Source organism: Leptopilina heterotoma, unplaced genomic scaffold (assembly GCF_015476425.1).
Source record: "Leptopilina heterotoma isolate Lh14 unplaced genomic scaffold, ASM1547642v1 Lhet_18, whole genome shotgun sequence".
Lineage (NCBI taxonomy): Eukaryota > Metazoa > Arthropoda > Insecta > Hymenoptera > Figitidae > Leptopilina > Leptopilina heterotoma.
Window position 1 is genome coordinate 1,950,938 of NW_025110896.1, and position 27,068 is coordinate 1,978,005.

Sequence of the window (27,068 nt, forward strand, 5' to 3'; positions counted from 1 at the left end):
TTATTAAAATAAAAGATATTGAAAATCATTGAATTAAGGAAAATTTTTTGGAAATAATTGAAATTTTGCCAAGAATTTTATAAAAACTTTTTAAAATAATATTGAATTTCAGAGAAGAATTTAATTATTTCTAAAAATATAATTGAAATTTTGAAGAGAATTTAAAAAATTTTTTGAACATTTTTGAATGTCTGCGATGAGTTTTATTATTTTTGAAAATAATTGAATTTCTGTAATCAATTGTAATTTTTCTAAAATTCTTCAATTTATAAACTTTTCGTCCTTTTCCAATCAAATTACGGACTTTACGGACCTAGTTCGAGCCCTGATTTCATTGAAATTAATTAAAAATTAATATTCGTAGTGAAAAGAAAAAAATAAATTGCGATTCGCACACATATTTCTTTCCTAGGGGAGAAAAATTCCCGTCTCGTGTTGCTAATAACTATAGATAAATTCTTCTTAATTTGTTCAACTGGCAGAAAAGTAGATAGTGAAAAGGAAAAAGTGCAAACATCACGAAGTAGAAATTACAGTGTTTATCGTTCTAGATACTCACCCTGGAGGCTCGATGGGATTTTTTCAAGTCACTAGCAAGAAAATCATGCGGCGTTCCTTCGTAGCCTATGGACAAAAAAAAGAGAGAAAAAGCATTAAATAAAGAATGAAAAATGAAAACACAGAGATCATTGAAGTGCAACCGGATTCTTATATTATAGGTGCAAGCAAAGGACAAAGGAGTCGGCGTACTGTGAGGAGGACCTTGCTTCCAACATTCGTTATAAGACTGTTAAGGAAAGACCAGTACTTTATACTAGAAAGACAGGTCTCCCCAAAGCCTTTTACATTCGTTGAGAGAAACTTGTTTGGAAAAAGGAACTTCTGTATTTTCTTTAACTGAATATATATATGTATATATATAATATATGAAGATTCTATCGAAATTTATTCTCCAAAGATACTACTTTATTTTTTAAGGATCACAAATTCACGCAGTACTCTGGCTCATTGCCAATGGGAGCAGGTCAACGAGCATTGAACAATTCAAGCGAATTCGAAAAGTAAAAAAAAAGGATTTATACTTTTAAGGCAAAAAAATTCAAAAAATTCCGGTCATTTAATATTTTATGCAAATAAAATTATTAATGAAAAAATATTTTTGCAAATAAAATTCTTAATGAAAAAATAGTTTAACAAATAAAACTCTTAATGAAGAAATATTTTTGACAAGTTAAGTTTTAAATGAAAAAATAGTTTTACAAATAAAGTTCTTAATGAAAAAATAGTTTTACAAATAACGTTCTTAATGAAAAAATATTTTTACAAAGTTTTTAATTAACAAACATTTTTTGCAAATAACGTCCTTAATGAGAAAATATTTTTTTCAAATAAATTCTTTACTGAAAAAATATTGAAATTACTAAAAAAATTCCAAGCGTATTTTACCGAACAAAAGATACATTCTCGTTAAATGAAGAAAAACAAAATGAAAAAATAATATAGAAAAATATAATTTTCATAGAAGAAATATTTAATTAAAATATGGATTTTCTTTGTGGGGAAAATGTTTGTTTCAAAATTGTTTCTAGATTTAAAAAAATGAAAATTCAATAAAAATGTTAGTAAACGTGTATTAAAGAAAAAAAATTTTTTTTTGTTGCAGAATAATTCATCAGAGAGGAAATTATGATGTCTTACCGCATGTACGATTGCCAATGAGATCTTTATGTTTATAAATATAGTGTTTGGAATTAAGTGTCTCAATTTCGGGATGAATGTGATGAAGATCGATGCCATCGTAGATGACGCCTTGCAGGCCATTGCAGGTGGAAATTGCAGCCCAAGATCCAGGTACGTCTCTTATGCTTCCATGATACTGACACAATTCCTGCAAATTACAATTTTTTTTTAATATTATTTATATACAATAACAAAAAAAGGAGGATATTTTCCTTTTTCTAAAATTCTAAAAATTCTAAAGAAAAAAATAATAATAATAATACTAAAAATGCTAAAAAAAGTACTGATTACTAAAAAAAACCAATGAACAATAATAGCAATACAACAAATAAAACTAATAACAAAAATAATAATAAACAATAATAATAATTATAATAATAATAATTGTAACAATACTTTCGTTATCAATAAATAGCAAAAAAGCTAATAAACAGAAATTGTAATAAAAATAATAGTAGTCATAACAAAAAAACTGAAAGACAATAATAGTTATAAATAATAATAATGGAACTAAGAACAAAAATACTAATAAGCAGAAATAGGAATAAAAATAATAAGCAATAACAAAAAAAACAATAATAGTAATAAAAAATAATACCTATAATAAAAATTATTTATAAACTATTCAATATGAATAATTTTACTTAAAAATTTCAAAATTAATTGAATTTTAAAATATTATTTATTTATTTTCATAAATAGATGAACTTCAAAAGGTGTCAATTTGTAATTTTATAAAATTTCAATTTTGAATGAATTTAATTAGAAACTTTAATGAACTTAGATTTTTGAAAAAATTTAATAATTCAAATTCTTCTGAAATTTGTCAATTTTTTAATTTAATTAATTTTAAAAAATATAGATTTTATAGAAGAGTTTTAGTAAAAAGAAACATTACAAAATAATTGAATTTTGGAGAAGTTACAAATGATTCCAGAAATTCAATTATTTTCAAAAGTAATAAAATTCTTCGCAAAAATTCAATTACCTAATTATATTCAAAAAGTTTTTAAATTTCTCGTCAAAATTTCAATTATCTTCATAAATAATAAAATTTGTCTCTAAAATTCAATTATTTTTAAAAATTTAAATAAAATTCTTGGCAAAATTTCAATTATTTTCAAAAATTTTCCTCAATTCAATGACTTTCAATATTTACTATTTTAATAAAATTTTCCAAATGAATTCAATTATTCAAAAATTTTGATAAAAATATACATTAACATTTAATTATTTTCATAAATTATAAAAATTTTACAGAAATTCAATTATTTACAATATTTTTGTGATATTCAATTATTTTTCATAAATAACACAATTTTCTACAGAGATTCAATTATTTTCATAAATAATACAACTAATCGCAGAATTTCAATTATTTTTAATACAATTTTAATTAAATTCCTCGAAAAATGTGAGTATTTTTAAAAATTTTATTAAAATTCGTCAAAAGAATTCAATTATTCAAAAATTTTGATAAAATTCTACACAAACATTTAATTATTTTCATAAATTATAAAAATTCCACAGGAATTCAATTATTTAAAATATTTTTGTAATATTCAATTATTTTTCATAAATAACACAATTTTCTACAGAGATTCAATTATTTTCATAAATAATACAACTAATCGCAGAATTTCAATTATTTTTAAGACAATTTGAATTAAATTCCTCGAAAAATGTAAGTATTCTTAAAAATTTTATTAAAATTCGTCAAAAGAATTCAATTATTTAAAAATTTGTTGATAAAATTCTTCATGACAATTTAATTTTAAGAAACATTCAATTATTGAATAAATTATTTATTTTTGTATTTAAATAATTGAATTCATGTAGAATTTTCTAATAGATATTGAATTAAAGATGAATTTCAGTTAACATAAAAATTATTTGAAGTTTTCTTTTAAGAATTTCCCAATAATTGAAATTTTGTAAAATTGAATTGTAAACAAATGGATTTGAAAATTTTCAAATTAGAACTTTTTCAAAAATTATAAAAAATAATTAATTTAAAGAAGAATTTTAGTTAAAAATTCTAGAAAATAATAATTGAATTGAAATGATGAAAATAATTTTGATTAAATATTTATTTAAAAATGATAAGTTATTGATGTTTTCGAATAGGTTTACAAATTAAAGAGATTCGTAAATACGTAATTTTTATTTAAATCAATTAAATGGTATCTATTTGAAGCAATAATTTAAGTATTCGAATCAAATATTAACTGAACCATTTAATTGTGACTCAAATAAAAATTATTTGATTCATGTAAATATATAATTGACTCAAATAAAAATTAGTTGATTCAAGTAAATATTTAATTGATTCCTAATTTTTTCCGATTTTTTTTCTCATCAAATTTAAATATATTTGATTTCGAACATAAATAAATCTACAAATGGCTTCAAAAATTTTTTTTATAGTTTTTATGAATACAATTCTTTTGACGATGAGTTTCATTACATTTTTTCGGTCATCAAAATTAAATTTTTGTTGCAACCCTGTAATAATAAAAATAGACATAATAACGAAAAATAATTGCAAAAAATAATTACAAAAGTTTCCAGTTAATTGGAAATACAAAAATGTCATGTTTCATTTTAAGGTCACAAAAACGAATTAAGCTAAGGGAGTGAACGTGAAATTCTTGGCGTAAGATGAATTATTCCATATTAGTTTAATAATAATGACAGTTAAGCACGCAAGATTGACGCATTTTTCTTCTTTATTTGTTCTCCCCCCGCGGTAGGAAATGTCTTTTTCTTTATAGAAACACGAGAGGAACTTGGAAAAAAGTCATTGTATGCGTCATCATGCACTCGTTGAAATAAGTCTAAGGTTCAAAAAAAAAAAAAAAAAGAATTGCATATTTCTGCAATAAGTGACGAGGCCCTGAGAATAATACAATTGTCTCAAGCCACAAGATTATCTTCATGTTTATAGTTACATTATTCGCAGCGTTTAATTAATGTATTCTTCGCTCGTTGCAAGGCCATGTAAATTATAAAAAATTTTGAATAATAATTGTCCATTTTGGTGTATTTGGAAATAGAAGAAAAATTAGACAAATATTTATTAATATTAACGATTATTTATTTAAATTTGATAATATTTAAATAATATTTATTATTGTTAATTATCATTTATTTAAATTTGAATATTTATTAGATTTTATTCTAGTCTTATTTTGTTGTCGTTTTAGTTATACTTTTTGGTTACTTTTGTTTTATTTCATCTCTATATTAGTTTAGAGACAAATTTTCTTTTTTTTAAATTTTTTTTTCAAAGCAAATTATTAAGAAAGAAAATTTTTCTTTTTTAAATTCACTAAAATGAATTTTATATACTTCTTGTCATTCAGGATATAATGAGATTCTTTCTAATCTGAAAAGTAATCTGGTTTGAAAATTGAACAGAGAATACGGTTGCCTTTTTTCAACTCACAGAACATATATTTTATTTAAATATTTTATTTTTTCACGAAAAAAATTGAAACTATTGTTTCTTTTCAAACAGGATTCTCTGTTCTAAACATGAATAAAATTTCTTTATCTTTTTCACAAATAAAATGAAAAAAGAAACAAAATAAAATTTAAAAAAAAAAAATTAGAAAGTAAATAAAAAAAATTCAAATAAATAAAATAAATAGGTAAATAAATAAATAAAAAAAATAAAACAATATAATATAATATAAATAATAATAAGATAACATTTATTTTAAAAAATAAAAATAAATAAAATAAAAATTCAAAAGTAATGAATTTTAAAGCAACAAAGAAAAATGGAAAAAGTATAAAATAAATAAAAATAATAATAAAAATGTGAAGAGCGTAATATTAACAAATCGGTCGAGATAAAGAAAATAAATTTTATAAATGCGAAAGGGGGAAAATAATTTTTTTTACCGAAATTCCATTCAAATGTGTAATAAATGAAAAACGCAAATTTACGAATGAAATTTTCATTTTACTTTTATATGGAAACGGAAGTGAGTAATTCGTGTATATCCGAGTAATTATAATACAACTGGGTGTCTCTTGTATGCAAATGATAACATGTATTAAAAAAAAAAAAGAAAAAAAACTAGCATTGTCGAGACAATTAAGGATGGCAATTGGTAAAATGTGAAGCCAAATATAGAACAAAGCACAACGAACTCACAGTTTATATTATTGCCAGTCATTATATTGATATTGCAATTTTATTTTTATTTTTATATTATAGAGCAAGTGTTAATGACTCTATATAAATTCCATCGAAGATAAAATTTATTTAAACGTTTCTGAGATCAGAGATTGCTCTCACTTTTTATTTCTATATCTTTTTCCCCTAAATCTCCAATATTAAAATTAAATTAAAATTAAAATTAAAATATTATTAAAATTAAATTAAAATTAAAATTAAAATATTATTAAAATTAATTTTCAAAAGGTTTATAAATCAAAATATTTTGTAACTAAAACATATTTGTAATTGAAAGAATTTTGTAGAACTTTGGAATTTTCTATTTTAGTATTTATCTTAAATTCCAATATGAATTAAAATAAAATATTTATAAATCATATTTTTTAATTAAAAAATTTGAAAATTAAAGGAATTTTCCATTTTAGTTTCTCTCTTAAATTCCAATACAAATTAAAATAAAGTATTAAAATATTTATAAATCGAAAAATTTTGTAATTAAAACGTTTTTGCATTCAAAGGAATGTATAATTAAAACAATTTGTAATTAAACGAGTTTCTATTTAAAAAAATTGTAATTAAAAAAATTGTAATTTAATTATAAAAAAAACTAATTTTGAAAAAAATGTTCCTTTCGAATTAAAAAAATTTAATTTCAAAAAACAATTCTCAGTTTAATGAAAAATGTTACAAAAAAATTTAATCCGATGTTACACAGTCGAGTAAATAAAAAAAAATGTTTTCCATCAAAAAAAGAAATTATTCTTTTTATTATATAAATAACGCAGAGAAAAATAAACATCGTGTATAAATGTGGCAGAAAAATACTTTTTTCCTCCTATTTTTTCTATATCTCGAATCGTTCAATAACTATGACATCAATTATATCTCTTTTGATATAAATCGTTATTGACTTTAAAGTATACTATAAACTGATAGAGTAAATTGGATTTTCTTTTTTATTTCCCCGACTTCTCTCCCCCACCCCCCAAAAAAAGAGACATTTATATCAGAATTTCTAAAAGGATTTCAGTTTTTAAAAAAAGAGATTGAAAAATTTTATCTTTACTTTCATTAAAAAAATATCTTCTTCGACATTAAAAGAATTTTATTAGTTGGAGAAAAATATGGGATTTTATATATAGAAAGAATTATAAAACGGAAGCATATTAAAGGAGGATAATAATTATTTTTCTTCTTTTAAAAAAAAGGAAAAAAACTTAGTGAATCACAATTTTCTGATTCGTATTTCTCCAGGTGCGCACGTGTTGATTAAATTTTATCGAAAAAAAACCGATTAAATTGAAAACTTTGAAGCGTAGGTAGTATAAAAAAGAAGATATTAAAATATGGAAAAGTGATAATAAAAAATAATTGTTTTATAAGAAATTAATAAATTAATAAAAATGATTACTGAATAATAATTACTTATAATAATAAATTTAAAAAAATTTTAAACCTAAAATAATAATAATTATTTTATTATGTAATTTCCGTAGAGTTTCCATGGAAATTCTGCAAGTTTTTTATTTTAAAAATATTTTAACATTTCCAGGGTTGTCACAGGTCAGGGAAATCAGGGAAAAGTCAGGGATTTTTATTAAAGTACTGAAAAAAATTGAATTTAGAAGAAATTACAAATAATTGCTGAAAATTCAATTATTTTCAAAAGTAATAAAATTATTAGCAAAATTTCAATTATATTTAAAAATTTTCCTCAATTCAATCATTTTCAATATCTACTATTTTAGTAAAATTTTTCAAAATAATTTAATTATTTTAAAAAAGTGTTGATAAAATTCTAAGCAAACATTAAATTATTTTCATAAATAATAAAAATTTCACAGTAGTTCAATAAATTATTTAAAACACAATTTTCATAAAATTCTTCTCAAGAATTAAATTATTTATAAAAAAATTAAATTACGAATTCTTCGTAAAAATTCAATTATTTTTATAAATAATAAAATTTCTCTTAGTAATTCAATTATTTTTATAAATTATAAAATTGATTTTAGGAATGCAATTATTTTTATAATAATACTCATCGTAGAAATTCTATTATTTTCATAAAAATAATAAAATTCTTTTTATGAATTCAATTATTTTCAAATGTAATAAATTTCTTCGCAGAAATTCAATTATTATGTTCAAAAAATTTTTAAAATGCCACGTCAAAGTTTCAATTATTTTTAAAAATAATAAAATTCTTCTGCAAAATTTAATTATTTTCAAAAATTTTCCTTGATTAAATGATTTTCAATATCTAAACTATTTTAATAAAATTTTCCATAAGAATTCAATTATTAAAATTTTTTTTTTAATTCTACGCAAACATTTAGGTAATTATTTACAAAAATAATAAAAATTTCACAGAAATTCAATAGTTTACAAATTTTTTTATACTTAGCAATAATTCAATTATTTTCATAACTAATAAAATTTGTTTCCAAAATTCAATTATTTTGAAAAATTGTAATAGAATAGCCTTGGCAGAATTTCAATTATTTTTAATTCAATTTTAATCAAATTCCTCGAAGAATATAATTATTTTTAAAAATTTTATTAAAATTTTACAAAAGAATTCAATTATTTCATAAAAAATTCATGAATAATAAAAATTTTACAGGAATTCAATTACATATTTAGAAATGTTTTTATAAATTTCTTGTCAATAATTCAATTATTTGCATAAATAATAAAATTTTTACCGAGATTTAATTATTTTCATAAATAATAAAACTCGTAGAATTTCAATTTTTTAATCGAATTCATCGAAAAATGTAATAGAAAATTTTATTAAAATTTGTCGAAAAAATTCAATTATTTAAAAATTTGTTGATTCAATTTTGATAAATATTTATTTATTCAATAAATTATTACATTTTTTAAAATAATTGAATTCAATTTACGAAATTTGATTAAAATAGTAGATTTTGAAAATATTTTAATTTCAGCGAAGAATTTTATTATTTGTGAAATGTAATTGAATTTTTGCAAGAAATTTTTAGAAAATAATAATGAAACTTTATTATTTATGAAAATAATTGAATTCTTACAACGAATATTATTACACTTTTTAAATAATTAAATTCATGTGAAAAATAACATAAGTAATAATATTCTTATAAGTTGTTGAATTTCGCATAAAGATTTGAATTTGAAATTTTTTGAAAATATTAATTTCTATAAAATAATAATAATGATTAAATATTTGTTTAAAAAAGAATTTATTGATGTTTTCGAATAATTTTACAATTAAAAAAATTCGTAAATGTAATAGAACAATTTTTTTGAGTTTTGCAAATAAATTGCAACAAAGCTTATTATTAGACTTTAATAAAAATAGAAATGTTAAAATAATATTAAAATATAAAACTTGCGTGGGTATTATTTATTTATTTGTTGCTATTATTTTTTTATTGTTTTCTTTATTTTTTTTGTTTTTTAATTTTTTTTATGGTTTTCTTTATTTTTTTATTATTTTTATTATTAGCATTATTGTATAGAAAATAACTAAAAAAAATATTATTGAAAAAGACGAAAAAAATTACTATTTTTATTATTAATAATTTTCTTAAAAATAAATAAATTGGAATTTAAAAAAAACAAGAGAAAAATTGATTGAACTTACAACTTTGGTTGGAGTGTGTACTTTATAAGTGCCTTTGTGTTGGTGTCTCTGTTGATAACCATAGGGAATGAGATCTTTATTCAATCGAAGATCCAGGATCCTTTCTACGCCGTCTAACTCGTAATGAACTGACAGCACGTCGACGTGCTCAATGTCCTGGAAAAAAAAGAGTACTAATGAGCAACTGCGAGAATCCCACAGAATTTATTCGCCCCAGAGAAATTCAATTTTTCTTTTACATTTCGCATATACATATAGATATACAAAAGTCTCTTTTTCCGAATAATTACTTTTTTCCCGCGCATCTAAAGAAGCAAAAGTCATTTATTCATTCGTTTCCTTTTTTTTTTTTAAACATTTGCATTATTTCTTTATTTTTCCCTGCCTCTCAAGAAGAGAAAAAGTAGAAAAAAATAGTGAATAAAAATATCAAACGAATTTCAAATTATAATTAAATTTTTGTATGTAAATAATTAGATACTAAATTAAATTCACTTTGAAAGATAAAAAATAAAAATAATAAATAAAAAAATAATAATCTTTTTTTATAAATTTATAATTTATTAATAAATTATATTAATATAAATAAAAATCCAAGAATATTTCATACAGTTCAGTGAATAAAATTTTATTAACATATACTAAATTCGCAATGAATAAAGAATATTTCGTTTAATTAACAGTCTCTACGAGAGTATACTACTGGAAATTAAATATTAAATTAAAATTATATCTTCTGTACATATATTTAATTTGCACATTTCGTACCTTGAATTTAATATAGGGCAGAATATCATAAAATACGAACGTACAACTAAAATGTAAAAGTCCATCAAATAAACTCATTATAATATTATTTAATGAATCTCATTAAGATTTTTCTTAAATTATTATAAAATATACATTTGGAAAATTGCGTTTTTCAAATACGAGATCTTTAGATACCATTAAAATGGAAATTTAAATATTTTCCATACAAGCAAATCATTATTATTTTCTACTGAAATCGCTCTTTAGAAACAATTAACAATTACTTAATAATTAATGTCGCAGTAAAAAAATTAGTTATGTCAAAATAGTGAATAAAACGCAAAATTACATCATCATTACATTCAACAATTAAGGAAACTTAATTATTATTCGATTATAATTTTTGTAATTTTTTCATTTGTTTTTTTTAATTATTGTAATTATATTATAATTAATAGTAATCACTATATAATATAATTAGAGAATATTATTAAAAAATAATTCTAGTTTTATATTTGTATTTTATTTTCCATTTTTTATACTACGAAATATATTTTATATTTTTTTTATTTTTTCCTTTTTGATAATTTTTTATTTTTTATAATTTTATTCAAACTATTATTTATTATTATTTATTATTATTATTATTATTATTATTATTATTATTATTATTATTATTATTATTATTATTATTATTATTATTATTATTATTAGTTCTATTTTTATTTTTATTATTATTATTCAGAACCAATGAGATTCTGAAAATTACTAATAAATAAAAAATAATTATTACTAGGAAGTAATTAAAATATCGCTAATGACATAAATAATTAAAGAAATATGAAAATGCATAAAATACGAAACTTTAAAAAATGACAAAAAATAATCTTCGCTTTAAATTCATCCCGTAAGTTGGAAATTTATTTAAAAAGTGAGTAATCGTTAATAAACAACTTCCTTATTTCTGCTTAATAGATTACAATTGCAGATGCAGTTGTCAATATTTTAAGCAGGAAATTGCTGTCAATTTGTTTACCTCAGTTAAATGGTGAGTCAGATTTATCCTGAAAAATGATTAGTCTAATTATGTATTTCTAATCTTTATAATATTTTCTTAACGATCGTAGTTTAGCGATTGTCATCGGTATGATAATCAAGAATTTCCTAAATGTCACTGATGATTCACAAAAAATATATAATTATACAGAAAAGATGAATACAAAAAAAGTTTAAAAAAAACCCAAAAAGTCCTTATTTGGGATTTTTTTGTTTTTTCAGGTTAAAAATAGTAAAGAATTTCCTTTGGGATTTTTTGGGGTTTTTACGTTTAAAATACTAGACAATTTTCTTTGGTATTTTTTGGTACTTTTAGGTTCAAAATATTAAACAAATTCCTTTGGGATTTTTTTATTTTTTTAGGTCAAAAATACTAAAGAATTTCTTTTGGGATTTTTTAGGGTTTTTTAAATTTAAAATACAAGACAATTTTTTTTGGGATTCCCTGGGTTTTTTAGATTAAAAATACTAAACAAATTTCTTTGGGATTCTTTCGGTTTTTTAGGTTAAAAATACTAAAGAATTTCCTTTGGGATTTTTTTGGGTTTTTTAAGTTAAAAATACAAGACAGATTTCTTCGGAATTTTTTTTTGTTTATTTGATTTAACATACTAAACAAATTTCTTTGGGATTTTTTTGGTTTTTTATGTTAAAAATACTGAAGACTTTTTTTGGGATTTTTTCGGTTTTTCAGGTAAAATACTAAAGAATTTTCTTTGGGATCTTTTGGGTTTTTTTAAGTTTGAAATACAAGACAATTTTCTTTGCATTTTTTTGGGATTTTTTTAGATTTAAAATACTAAAATTCCTTTGGAATTTTTTCGGCTTTTTAGGTTAAAAATACTAAAGAATTTTCTTTGGGATTTTTTGGGTTTTTTAAATTTAAAACGCAAGACAATTTTCTTTGGGAATTTTTAAGTTTAAAATACAAGACAATTTTCTTTAGAATTTTTTGGGATTTTTTTAGATTTAAAATACAAAACAAATTCTTTCGGGATTTTTTCGGTTGTTTAGGTTAAAAATACTAAAGAATTTCCTTTGGGATTTTTTGGATTTTTTTAAGTTTTAAATACAAGACAATTTTCTTTGGAATTTTTTGGGATTTTTTCGGTTTTTTAGGTTAAAAATACTAAAGAATTTCCTATGGGATTTTTTTGGGTTTTTTAAGTTTAAAACACAAGACAATTTTCTTTGAGATTTTTATTGTTTTTTTTTATTTAAAATACTAAACAAATTTCTTTGGGATATTTTGGAATTTTCAGGTTTGAAGTACTAAAAAAACCAAAACTGATTTATTTCTGTTTGAAAAAATCCAGTTTAAAAATCTGGGAATAATTTGAAAATTTATATTTTTCTTTTTCTCGTATTTTTTTTCATTTTTTTCTTTAATATATAAATATACAGTAAGTTGTCAGCCGTTGGGCGAGGGTGGAGAATTTGTTGAATTAGGACTTTCTTGACACATGGCCATAAGACCATTTCGTGCACACACCTATGAGATTTGCAGTGACCCGCTTTTGCTAAAGCCAATATATTTTCGGATAAATATAACGTGCGGGGTCACGTTCCTCAGACTGCGGAAAATTACCTTTTCGCTATGTTCAAAAAATATATATTTTCTGTTCCTTTCTTTTATATAATACAATGCAACAAAGAAAAATATATATATTTCGAGCGACAATATGAATACGTGCCAAGTATATTTATTAATGAATAAACAATACATTTTCTTTCTTTTTCAAATGGAAAACGAAAAATTGTAGAAAATTTTGCAAAATTGTTTTTGAATTATTCAAGTATGCGATACAATATTGAATTTTAAAAGTTGACGATAAATAATAAAAAAATGTCTCAAAAATTTAATTTTCTCTTTTTCTCTGATTTAGACAACATTTTCATTTTTTCCCTAATTCTAAAAAATATTCTATAATTCACTCTAAAAATGATTAAGATTTATGAAATTTTCCAATTCAAACCTTTTTGATTAAATAATTTATAAGTAATAGTTTTATGATATAGTTCTTCAAGAATTAATTTATTTAAAAATAAATTTTTGTCAGAAATAGAAAAAATAATTTTTTTATTTTCAAAAGCAATAAAAAGTTTTACGCATTTGAAACTAAATATATATAGGCAAAAAATATTTTATCTGGAACATCTAAAAATTTTATTATATTAGCGAAACTTTTAGAGTCTTTTAGATGTTTCAGTTAAGAGTGTTAAGACTTTCGCTATTCTAGAGAAAATTATCGTTGTTCTAGAGAAAATATTTTTTCCGTGATAAAATAAATAATGGAAAAAATTATTTATTTATTTATTATAATAATTATTAAAAAAGAAAATCTGGAACATGTTTTTTTTTAATTTTTAATTTATTTCATATTTTATTTATTTTTTTTTTTTTGAAAAGGATCAACGCCGTCAATTATGAATAAACTTTACGTTGCAGTTTAAAGTTTTCCTAACGAAATATGGTAATTTTGCTATCTCTCTCTCCTCGTTCATTGAAAATTTATATTACCCACTTTTCATATAAACTTCGTAATTAAGTTTTTGCATCTTTATTATTCATGCTCGACTTAACAAAAAAAAAAAAAAAAGAATTCGAGCAAAGTGTAAAAAAAAAAAATGAAAAATGTCAATGGACCGTAAGATGCTGCAAGCACTTGAAAATGTGAATTTCATATTTTTATATACAAAATTGAAAATCTCTCGCATCAGCTAAACTTAATATTGAAATTGAATTTAAAAATTTTCTTTACAATATTTTTTTTATTTTTATATGAAAAAAGAGGGGGAAGAAATATATTTTATGAAACTTTGAAAATCGACTAGTTGAGAACTCAATCGGCTATATAACTATATAAGGTCATCGTACCAATTAGACAGGTACTGCAACATATGAAATATGGAATATGGTTGTTCTGATTTATGACTTACTCTCTCAACCAGTTTGCGAGGAAGATGAAATTTTTCTAAACAGTGCAACAAAAAAAAAAGGTAAACGAAAAAAAAATACTTGTAAGTGAAAGGAAAATTATTGGAGGGGGATATTTTTGTGTTATAAAAATATTAGTTTATAAAAAATAAAATATTATATTATAATAAAATATGTATTTACAATTTATTTATCATTTATTTTTTATTTATTTACCGGCCTACAAAAAAATTGCTCTTTAGTTTATTTTAATATAATATTATATTATTATTTATATTATTATATTACATTATAATAATACAAATATATAATAATTTAAATTACTACAAAATAAATAATAATATAATAAATAAATGATAAAAAAATTATAAATACCTCTGAAGAGGAATTTAAAAAGGAACATTTGAAACTGTCAGAAAGAATTTCCTTCTGTTTAATTCGAGAAGCATTTTGATGTCTAAAGCAGAAAACAATGGAAAAGAAAGAAACGGTTTGAGAAAAATTAAGGCAACTCGCAATACGCTGAGAGTTGGATATATAAAACACACACGGTTGTGGATGGCGTAATGGAAAGGTCTCTTGAAAAGTGGTCTATGTATTTTTTTTTACTGAGTGCTTTCACGTGCCAAAATATTGCAATGCTTTTGTTATAATGGAAAACGAAGAGAACGAGAAGGAGAGAATATTTATACATAAGTGCAATATCCTCGGTTAAAATAGTTTCTTAAATTTTATTTAGAATTAAAAAAAAATTCCCTTGCAACTTTATTTTTCCACTGTTATCAAGCTTAATTATTTACTTTTATTTATTTTATTTTAATTAATTTATTAATATTTTATTAATTAATTATTTTATTTATTAATAAAAATGTATTAATATTTGTTTATTTATATTATTTATTTCTTTATTTATTTAATTTAATTTAAAATACAAATTTTTATAATATTTATTATATTTCGAAAAATTTAATTATTTAAAGCAATGTTTATAAAATTCTTATGAAGAAATCAATTATTTAAAAAAAAAAACAATTTTTCTTCATTCAATTCAGAAATTTATTCAAATTCATTCAATATTTTTCAGAAATTCAATTATTTTTAAATATTTTAATAAAATTTTTCGCAATAATTCAATTATTTTGATAAATAATAAAATTTTTCTCAAGAATTCAATTATTTTCAATAAAACAATTTCAATAAAATTCTTCTGGCAACTATTCAATTATTTTCATAAATAATAAAATTCATCGCAGGATTTCAATTATTTTTAATACAATTTTACAGAAATTGCTCGAGAAATGTAATTATTTTTAAAAATTTAATTTCAATTCCTTGAAAAAATCAATTATTTAGAAAAATATTAGAATTTTTCACAGGAATTCAATTGTTTTCAAATATTTTAATACAATAGTTCGAACGAAATCAATTATTATTTAAATACAATTTTAATAAACATTTTTTGAAATAATTCAATTATTCTTTTAAATTAAAATAAAATTCTTCCCAAGAATTCAATTATTTACATAAATAATTCTTCGAAAGATTTCAATTATTAAAGATAAATAAAATTTTTTCCGTAAATTCAATTATTTTGAGGCATTTCAATATAATTCTTTGCAAAATTCAATTATTTTCATAAATAACAATATTTATCTCAAGAATTTAATTTTTTTTTTTAAGTAATAAATTTCTTCTTGGAAATTCAATTATTTAAAAAAAATTCTAATAAAATCGTTCGCAAGAATTCAATTATTTTCATAATAATAATAAAATGCTTTTTAAGAATTCAATTATTCAAAAAATTTTTTGTAAAAATCTTTTATTAAAAATAATGGATTTATCGAAGATTTTTAGTTATAAACACTAAACAAAATTGAATTTTGGAGAAGTTACAATTAATTGCAGAAATTAAAAAGTAGGAATTTTCAAAAGCAATAAAATTCTTTGCAAAAATTTTTTAAAAATTCTTATCAAAATGTAAATTATTTTTATAAATAATAAAATTATTCTCCTAAATTAAATTATTTTCAAAAATTTTAATCAAATTCTTGGCAAAATTTCAATTATTTTTCCAAAAGAATTCAATTATTTAAAATTTTTTTTGTAAAATTGTTCGTAAGAATTCATTTATTTTCATGAATAATAAAAATGAATTGAATTTCTCAGGAATTAAATTATTAAAAGTAGAATTTGCATAAAATTAGTCGAAATAAAACAATATTAATTAAAAAATTTTATAAAATATTCACAAAAATAAAATTATTTTTATAAATATTTAAATTCTTTCATGAATAATAAAATTCGTTGCAGGAATTCAATCTATTAGCAGGATAAGAAAGAAATAAATATTTTTGTTAAAAATTAGGAAAATTTCAGGAAAATAAAATATATAATGGAATTTTTGTCAGTTTTATGAAGTGTCTAAAACGAGTTTTTTTTTTTGTCGTCAAGTTTAATTTTTCGATAGCTTACTTTTTTACTACATTTTTTGTTTTGAAAGCTACTTTTTGCTACTTTTTTAAAATTAATTATTCAGTACGAGGTTTGTAATTTAAATGGAAGAAAAATAAAATTAAAAAATTGAAATTAAATATAATATTTGTTTTAAATACTAAATATTTGAAACAATAAATATCATTTAATTGACTTGAATGAAAATTATTTTATACGAACATAAATTTTTGTTATTACTACCTATAGAAAAAATGCAATTTGCAAAAATTAAAAATACTTTTTCAAGCTCTTCGGTTAGTTAGAATTTAAAACACATGAAAAGTTTAAAATAGAGCTTAAGACTGTAATTGTTTTTAAATCCATATAATAGAGGGAAAAGTATATAATTTACGTTTGTTTTATTTCTGCTTGTTTCGTGCATTACCGAGTGAAATTTGTTCGAATCGGGTTTTGCGGTTGGTCGCGCGTGTTTCTCGAAAAGACAGGATTTGCTTTGAAAATAGTCAATGGTCGTGCCGCATATTAAACGCAGGTGTTCGCTCGATCGTATGCACATGTTCATATATATATATATATATATATATACAATATATTGTAACAACTGTTACATATAACAATATAGAACAACTACACTGTATATGTAGATACACATTCAGTATATTGAATAGATAAACAGAAAAATCTCAGCAAAAAGTGTGTAAATGTATTTTTTTTCTCTTCTAATTTTTTTCTATTTCCCATCGTCAAATTCTACTTTTTCTTTTGCTTTTTTTAACGTGTAGTAGAAAATTACAAATTCACATTTTTACAATAGTATTTCGATTCTATTTAAAAAAGTATTTTTCGACAAAAAAAAGGACAGTTTTTTTCCGATGCAACACGAAAATTTACCTCTTGTTTTCTTTTCTTTCTCGAATTTATGACCCTTTTTACGTGTATTTGGCCGTCCGCATGTGTTTCCTATGGGGCCGTACACATAATACGTCACGCGAACAGGGGGAGGGGGGGGGTCAAGACATTTGTGACGACCTATAGAAAAAATGGCGCTAATGTATGGGACAGTGTGTGACATGGGGGAGGGGGGGGTCTAAAATGGTCAAAAATCGCGTGACGTATAATGTGTACGGCCCCTATTTGTGGGACAAAAATATTTTTCTTTCCAAAGAAAGAAATTTTGTTTCAACTTTTTAAACATTTTTAACAAATAATTATAATTGAAAAGAAATTATATTGAATTAAAATTATGTGTTAAACATTTTTTTTTATTTGTTTCACATTTATTTCGTTTCCTTCTTTTATTTATTTATGAAATTGTAATTAATTTTACCAAACTTTACAAATTTTTGTTTTTATTTTTTTTAAGAAAGACGAAAATTTAATTAATCAATTGTCATTTAATTAGTAAATAGTCACAATTATATTTAGTAACAATTATTTCTAATTAGAATAATTTTAGTTACTATTATTTTTAGTTATAATAATTTTAATCATCTTTATTTTTAGCGGCAATTATTTCCAGTTACAATTATTTTTGGTTACTAATATTTTTAGTCAATAAATTTTAGTAACAATTATTTTTAAGTAGAATAATAATTTTTGTGCAACACCTGTAAGGAAAGTAATACTTTGCATGCCTGTAAAGTAGGCGCAAAACAGTACTTTGCTGCACTAGTGCGGCAAAGAGCTTACTTTGCTGCACTAGTGCGGCAAAGTGCTTATTTTGCTGCACTAGTGCGGCAAAGTGCTTACTTTGCTGCACTAGTGCGACAAAGTTCTAAAACTTTTGGTTTTTTTTTTGGTGATATACATAGGTATTTGTTTTCTATTTGTATATAATACCTGTTTTTTACAGTAATATACGCGTAAAAAACCACGAATATTACGTGCGGGAACATACGTTCCAAACCCTGCTAAACAGTACGTATGTTGGCGTCAACTAGCGTTTCCAAACAGCTTTTTTTATCAAAACCAAAAGGTGTTGCACAAAGTACTGTGTGCAACACGTACGAAAGAAGATTTTCCAACTTCGTGCAAATTGCTGCCCTCGCTTCGCTCGGGACAGCAAACTTTGCACTCGTTGGAAAACAGCTTCTTTCTGTACTTGTTGCACAATATACTATAGTTGTACATAATTACTTTTAGTGGCAATAATTTTAATAATAATATTGTAGTCCCAATATTTTTAGTTGCAATTATTTTAAGGAAATTATTTTAAGTGACTATATTATTTTCAGTTTCAACAATTTGTTTGTTACATAATAGTTGTAATTAATTAAAAAGAACTAATTTGATATAGTAAATTTATAAATTTTTTTTAATTTTATTTTTTATTCTTTTTTTGGGGAAAACAAATATTAGTTTGTCCAATGCACTTGTTGTATTGCGTGGGATTTTGAATCGAGATGCAAGTGCACTATATATATAAATCTGTCGGTATTGTACCCAAGGCGGAACAAAAGCACCGACTTGAATTGTAACTCTACGATAAAGATTAGTCGTCAATATCCGGAATCGAGTAAATCACATTTTCTTTGCTTTAACTTGTCATGTTTTCTCTCTAGTCGCACTTAATCTTAATTCAACATTTTATTTTTTTTTTATTTTTTATTTAAAAAAAAGAAAATTAGCACCTTTTTCAAAAGAATATTTATTTTTTCGCTTTGTACAAAATTGGTGATTAATTTTTTTTCTAAAGGCAATTATCACCTTTTTCTAAAAAAAAAATTCATTTTTTCACTTTTGTTCCAAAATAACAATTAATTTTTAATCATTTAATTTTTTTTCTCTAAAAAAATTATCATTTTCTCTAAAGAATATATTTTTTTCTTTATGCAAAATTAATTTTTAATCATTTAATTCTTTTTTCCAAAGGAAATTATCACCTTTTTCTTATATTTTTTCGCACTGTGTGAAAAATTGATGATTAATTTTCATTTTTTCTAAGATAAAACAAGTTTTCCTCGGTTGTAAATTAAAAGCAAAAAAAAAAAATTTTTTTGCCTCTAAATTGTTATTTCTTTTTTTTTTCAAAATTTATGACCCTTTTCCGTAAGTTTGGACGTCCATGTGTTTAAACGGAATGTAGATATATAGTGAGAACAAGAAGTCTTTGAGACAAAACGCGCAACTGTAAATATAATAATAATATATAAAAGGGCATATGTAATTGAAGTGAGGATAAGATAAAGTCACCGAACAAAGAAAGCATAGAAAGACGTTTAACCTTGCAGCATCATCACGCATATTAAGATTAACGTATTTCCAATCGCACACGAACTTGAATTAATCAATTTATATATATTGACCGTGAAAACTGTCTTTATAATAATAAATTCGATTCCTTTTACATAAAAATCGTAATTGTTCAAATGTCCAAAACTTGTCCTGCTTGTGAATCATAATAAGAGAAATAAATAAATTAAATGAAAAAAATAATTAAAAAGATGTAAATAAAATAAATAAAAAATAATTTAAAGATGTAAATAAAGTAAATAAAAATTAAAAAATAATTCAAAGATATGTAAATAAAGTAAATAAACATTAAAACATAATTCAAAGATATGTAAATAAAGTAAATAAACATTAAAACATAATTAAAAGATGTAAATAAAGTATACATAAAAAATAAATAAAAGAAGTACATAAAGTTAATAAGTAACAAATAGAAAAAGTTGTAAAATAAATAAAGTGAGCAAAAATAAATAACAAATAAAATGAAAAATATATAAAATCAAAAAGAAATAAAAATATACAAACAAAAATAAAGGCAAAAATGAAAAAAATATATACTGAAAATATATAAATAAAAAGTTTATCGTTTTCTATATAGAACGATACAGAAAATAGAAAATACAAAAACAGAAAAGTATAGAAAAATAAAATAAAGAAATAAATAAAATGGTACTGTATTATTTTCAAAACTAGTAGATGTTAAAAAATATTTTCCAAAAATTATTTTGTCGCAGATATTTTGTCAAATTACTCAATTGTAAAAAAATTGTAATTTATTTACAGTAAAGTAGCGTGTTCACAGGTTATTATTACATTGTTCATCATGGATATAATTATGTCATTATTATAATTGATATTTTTTAAAAGGAATGGCGAATTTTAATTCCATACAATTGCAATATAAAAAGTGAATGGTTTGATGGTCATACAGTTAACAAATAATATAGTAGTCATTGCATTTTACTTAATGTTGTAAATTATCTCTCCCATCGTTTAAATAACAAAAAAGTAGAAAAAAAATTTAATTCATTCTTCAATTTACTTGATTATTATTAAATTAATATTTAATCGCATCGAATAATTTTTGTAAGCCAATTAAAACGTTCTTGTTTCAAATAAATATAAATAAAATATAATATGTTTGATTAAAATAAAAACTATTTGATTCAAGTATAATCAGTGTATAAAATATTTTTAATAAAAATCTTATTTATGACGCTTAAATTCATTGCAATAATCTGCCATGTGAAAATAATTTAAAAAAATATTAATACTTTTAACTTTGAAAATTAATAGTCTTATTAACTTAAAATTATTCTTGTTAATAAAAATAAGTTTTAATAGTTATTAGTTTTAATTTAGTTTCAATTTAATTTTATTTTATTTTATCTCAATTAAAAATAAATAATTAAAATTAAGCATTAAATTGAGAAAAATTTGCAATAAAGAGAAAATTAGACAAAAGGATTTGGAAAAAAGACATTTTAACGAAAAAGAAGTCATCATTTGATACTATGTTATTAAAAAAAAGAAAAAAAAAACACGTTTGGTAAAAACGTCACGTGCGATGATTCATATTACTATATAATTGATTCATTCTTGCGAATAAAAAGGCATTATGTCCTCGATTATGTCAATGAACATGTCGCATGCTCCGGAAGGAATTTCGTCACAATTTTTACACCTGATGAAAATTATAATTACTGCAATTACGAATTTAACAATGCAACATTTTATTCCTCAAAAGAATACAATTTCCGGTTCTTGAGAGAAGAAAACTATTTTTATAGTCGAAACACTTGCTGAAATTTATCGAAAAAAAATTTTAACTCCAGGAAAACAATTTCCGTTTTATGCAAGATTTTAATTAGGGTTTTTTTTTTAATAAATATTCGAAAAAATTTGCATTTTTGTATGAAATATATAATTTACTTTTTTTTTAGTTTTCTATATCTTTTTTTATTTTTCGTTTTTTTTTCTTTTTTTCTATTTTATTATTTTATATTTTTATTATTTACTTTTCTATTTTTCTGTTATTAATTTTTTCATATTTTTCTACTTACTGCTTTTCTATTTTTTACTTTTAACATTTTTATCTATTTTCTTTTTTTATTTTCTATTTTTTTCTATTTACTACTTTTCTATTTTTTACTTTCAATATTTTACCTATTTTCTTATTTTACTTTCTAAATTTTTTATTTACCAGTTTTTTTTGGTTAAGTGGTCTCTTCTAAAAAATATTTTTTAATACTTTTTTTTCCTAAAAAAAGCGATTTCTAAAATTTATTTTACAATTTTTAACAAGTTTTAATTTCTAGAAATTATTTTTTTTTTACTTTCAACATTTTTCTATTTGAATAACTTTACAAACAGATTTTTTTCTATTTTTTACTATCTGCATTTTTTTATTTAATATTTTTCTGATTTTTACTTTCAAAATATTTTTCAATTCTTTGTTTTTTTACAGAAAAATGTAGAAAGTAGAAAAAAAGAAAAATAGCGAAAAAGCAAAAGTCTATTTTTTACTTTCGACTTTTGTTTTTTGCTATTTTTCTTTTTTCTGCTTTCTACATTTTTCTGTAAAAGTGTAAAACACAAAAAATTGAAAACTATTGAAAGTAAAAAATCAGAACAATCGTAAATAAAAAAATGCAGAAAGTTAAAACATAGAAAAAATCTCTTTGCAAAGTTATTCAACTACTTTGAGTATTAATTAATTATTCAACCAATTAAAATTAATTAACTATTTAATGAAAATAATACAATAGTTTTATTCTAACACCGAATGGAGGTAATAATAATATAAATTCTATGTCAAAATTAGTGGATTTGACTTTTGGGTTTCTGTTATTGTCAGAAATATCGGGGACGACGCTTTGTTGTGCTTGTGATGCAGCTCATGTCGAAACATTTGCATTGAAATTGTTGCACCGAGGTGGTTTGCAACGCGCATAGTAAACAATAAATGAGTTATATACAGGCGCCAACGGCAGCGACGTTTCCGAGTTGTGAACGAATTTTATTTTTTTATTTTATCTTTTTTTTTTCCTTTAAAAAAAAGCTCACAAACAGTACAAATGAATTTAATATCAAAAGATTCGCGCGAGATAAAAGATATACACAGAAAAAACCTCGAACTGTCCATAAAATATTTTTTTTCCCCCATGAAAACTTTTCTATTGTGCAAATAATCAAAAAATTCAAAAAAAGTGGTAAATTCTTTTCAAAAAAAAAAAAAATAATGAATTAAAAATAAACGTGTTTCAACCGGAACAAAATACATTTAAAATTAACAATTTAAATTGTTAATTTTAAATTTATTTTGTTTCTATTCACGATTAAACATTTTTCTTATTAGAGAAAATTAAAAATTAAAAAAATTAATAATTACAATAATTAAATATAATTAATTAATTAATTATTTATCAGAGAAATTCTTTTGTTAATAATAAATTTTAAAAATTTCGTGTTTTGTACAAAAAATGTAATTATTATATAACATTTTAATTTTTAAAAAAAATTGTTTCTCTTTTTAAATAAAATAATAAATTGTTAATTAAAAAAATAGTGGGGAATTACTTACATTTTCTTTGGTTGACGAAATTTCCCTTTTATGCCTGGCATGATAGATTTTTGGCCTAATTATCTGATGCCTGCTAAAATCGGTTGAGGGACCTGGAAAAAACAAAATAAATTTTATTTTTTAGTCCAAAGATATAAAGATTAAATGATTTTAAGAAATTGCATTTTTCACTATTTAATGTTAATTAATTTAACAATTTAATTGACAAATTAATTAAAACAAATTAATAAAAATTAATTAAAACAAATTATATGAAATTAATTAAAACAAATTAATTGAAATTGAAACATATTAATTGAAATCAATTAACAAACTTAATTTTTTTAAACAATTTTGAAAAAATTTTTTTTAACGAATTATGAAGGGAATATTTTTTTTTCTTTTTTATTAAGTGAAATAAAAATTGGAAGAGGTTCTTGACAATTTTTTTTCTATACAAATAAGATTATACATTAGCTCTCGGTTGAGAATTGTGAATATATACCCTCGAGTGTTTGATATTGATCGACCGACAAAAACAGCATTGCTAAGCACTCTACGAACCTTAGAAACAATAGTTCACGCGAAGAACATCGATTGTTTCCAAAGTCAAGTTGTTTTAATTTCAACGACTATATACATATATATTGATTTTATTAATCAATTTCCTCTCACATTACTACACTCGAGAATTTTTGTCTTAAATTTCAACAATGCTAGTTTACATTATTCTCTCTTTGAATTTTAATTATAGTTAAAAATAACTATTTGTTTGTGAAATATTAGCTGACTTTTTACTTTAGTAATTAGTAAAAAAATACACAAATAATTATTATTGTAACTAGAAATAATTGTGACTAAAATTATTATTATTGAAGTTATTGTAGCTAAAAGTTATAATAAATAAAATTATTCTACCTAAAAATAATTGTAACTAAAATTTATTGACTAAAAATAAAAATATTAGTAACTAGAAATAATTGTCACTAAAAATGATTGCAACTAAAATTATTGTAACGAAAAATGAGTTTTTATACTAAAAATGACTGTGACTAAAAATAATTGTAACTAAAAATAATTGTCACTAAAAATAATTGTAACTAAAATTTATTGACTAAAAATATTAGTAACTAGAAATAATTGTCACTAAAAATAATTGTGACTAAAATTATTATTATTAAAGTTATTAACACTAAAAGTAATTGTAACTACAATTATTCTACCTAAAAATAATTGTTACTAAAATTTATTGACTAAAAATAATTGTAACTGGAACTAATTGCCACTAAAAACTATTGTGACTAAAATTATTTATTAAAGTTATTTTAACTACAAGTAATTGCCATTTAAAAATAATTGTGACTAAAATTATTATTATTACAAGTTATTGCCACTAAAAGTAATAAATTGTAACTACAATTTAGTGACTAAAAATAATAGTAACTAGAAATAATTGTCACTAAAATTGTTATTATTAGAGTTATTGCAACTAAAAGTAATTATAATTGAAATTATTCTACCCAAAAATAATTGTTATTAAAATTTATTGACTACAAATATTAGTAATTAAAAATAATTGTAACTGGAAATAATTGACACTAAAAATAATTGTGACTAAAATTATTCTAACTAAAAATAATAGTAACTAAAATTATTCTAATTGAAAATATTTCTAATTAAAAATAATTCTAACTTAAAATAATTGTTACTGACCTATTTACTAATTAAATAACTATAGTGACTAATTGCTAGTTAAATTTTACTAAAAAATATTAAAATAATAAACGTTCACTAACTTTTTAGAAAACTTTAACTAATTTAAAAAAATAAGTATTTATCTCCTTTCACGTGTTTCATTGTTTCGAATCCGTTTTATTGACCCGGATCAGAAAACGTTTTTTTTCCTGTGTATCTTGGCAGAAAATTATTCCTCTCTTCTGCCAGAACATGTGAGGAGCAAAATCACGAACTATATAGTATAAGGCAATATAAAGTTGAAAAGAAAAAAATTCTATATGCATATTTAAATACGTTGTGAACGAGAGTGTCAACGACCATTGAAAAAAAAACTTTCTGTATAAAGAACGATTATCCAGGATGTTCCCAACTGTGTATGCTTTCTTGTGATAAAAAATTTATCAAACGTTGTGCTCTTTCTGTTTCATATTCATGGCAAGTATTTATAGTTTGATTTCGAAATGAAGATGATAAAAATTTTGTTTTTCCGGAATTATGAATGAATTATATTTTACACCTGGTGTACTGTAGTTTGTCTTGAAATTTTCAGTGACAATTATTTTTGGTTGGAATTAATTTTAGGAGGAATAATTTTACTTACGTTTATTTTTAGTGACAATTATTCTCAGTCATGATTATTTTCAGTTCCGAGAATTTTGGTTAGAATAATTATAGTTTCAATTATTTTTAGTGTTAATTGTTTCTGGTTACAATGGTTTATACTTACAATTATTTTTAGTTAGAATAATTTTTTAATTATAATTATTTGGAGTGATTTTAATTATAATTATTTTTAGTTACAGTTATATTTCAGTTAAAATAATTTTTGTTAAAATATTTTTAGTAACAATTATTATAGTTGCAATTGTTTATAGTTCCAATTATTTTTAGATAGAATAATTATTTAATTATAATTATTATTAGTCAACATTATTTTTAGTTAGAATAATTTTAGTTGCAATAACTTTTAGTCCCAGTAACTTTTAGTTACAATTACTTTAAGTGACAATTAGGCTTTTAGTTCTAATAATAATTTTAGTGACAATTATTTTTAGTGACAATTACTTTTAATGACAATTATTTCCAGTTACAATTATTTTTAGTTACAGCAATTTTTAGCTAAAGTCATTTTTGGTTACAATAATTTGTAGTTACAATTATTTTTAGTGACAATTATTTAAATTTTCAATAATTTTCAAATAAATAAATAAATAGATTTTAGATAGAATAATTTCAATGACAGTAATTTTACGCCCAATTGGTTAATACAGTAATTATTGTAACTGTTCTAGTTATATATTTTTGTTTAAAAGTTCTTATAATATTCTATCTAAAATTTTCATCTTCTGTAAATATTTTATGTTTTACTTTAACCGCAATTAAAAGCGGATAATCTGAGTGAATGTATTATGCGATAAGGGGTTTATATGATGCGCCAAAGGGTTGTTTCATTTGACTTATGCTAAAGTGCAATTACTTTTTGAATATCCATATCGCGATTTGCCTCATTCAAATATAGAGTTTATTCAACTTCGCCAATCTAAATGTATGATCGAAAATTTATTTTATTCAAATGAAAAGCGTTTGCTTCAAATATATTTTATAATCGCAAATGCGATTCATAATATAAATCTATATTTTTTAATTAAGTTAAATGAAAGTAAATTTAATTTTTGATACAAAATTTTTTTTACTAAGAATTAGTAGAAAAAATAAATAAAAATAAATAAAATAAAATAAAAAACTTAAATGAAATGAAATTTAAATAACTAAAGAAAAA

General features: G+C 21.5%; 1 protein-coding gene across 1 annotated transcript in view; it reads right to left on the minus strand.

Annotated features, from left to right (window-relative positions):
- LOC122499908 (disintegrin and metalloproteinase domain-containing protein 12) overlaps window positions 1–27,068 on the minus strand; it is a 101,187-nt gene that overhangs the window by 14,812 nt on the left and 59,307 nt on the right. Inside the window, exons 2-5 of the mRNA XM_043608486.1 lie at window positions 23,573–23,664; window positions 9,561–9,716; window positions 1,699–1,888; window positions 560–624 (exon numbers count right to left, since the gene is read on the minus strand). Of these exons, the coding sequence (XP_043464421.1) occupies window positions 560–624; window positions 1,699–1,888; window positions 9,561–9,716; window positions 23,573–23,664 (503 nt within the window). The remainder of the gene's footprint in view (window positions 1–559; window positions 625–1,698; window positions 1,889–9,560; window positions 9,717–23,572; window positions 23,665–27,068) is intronic.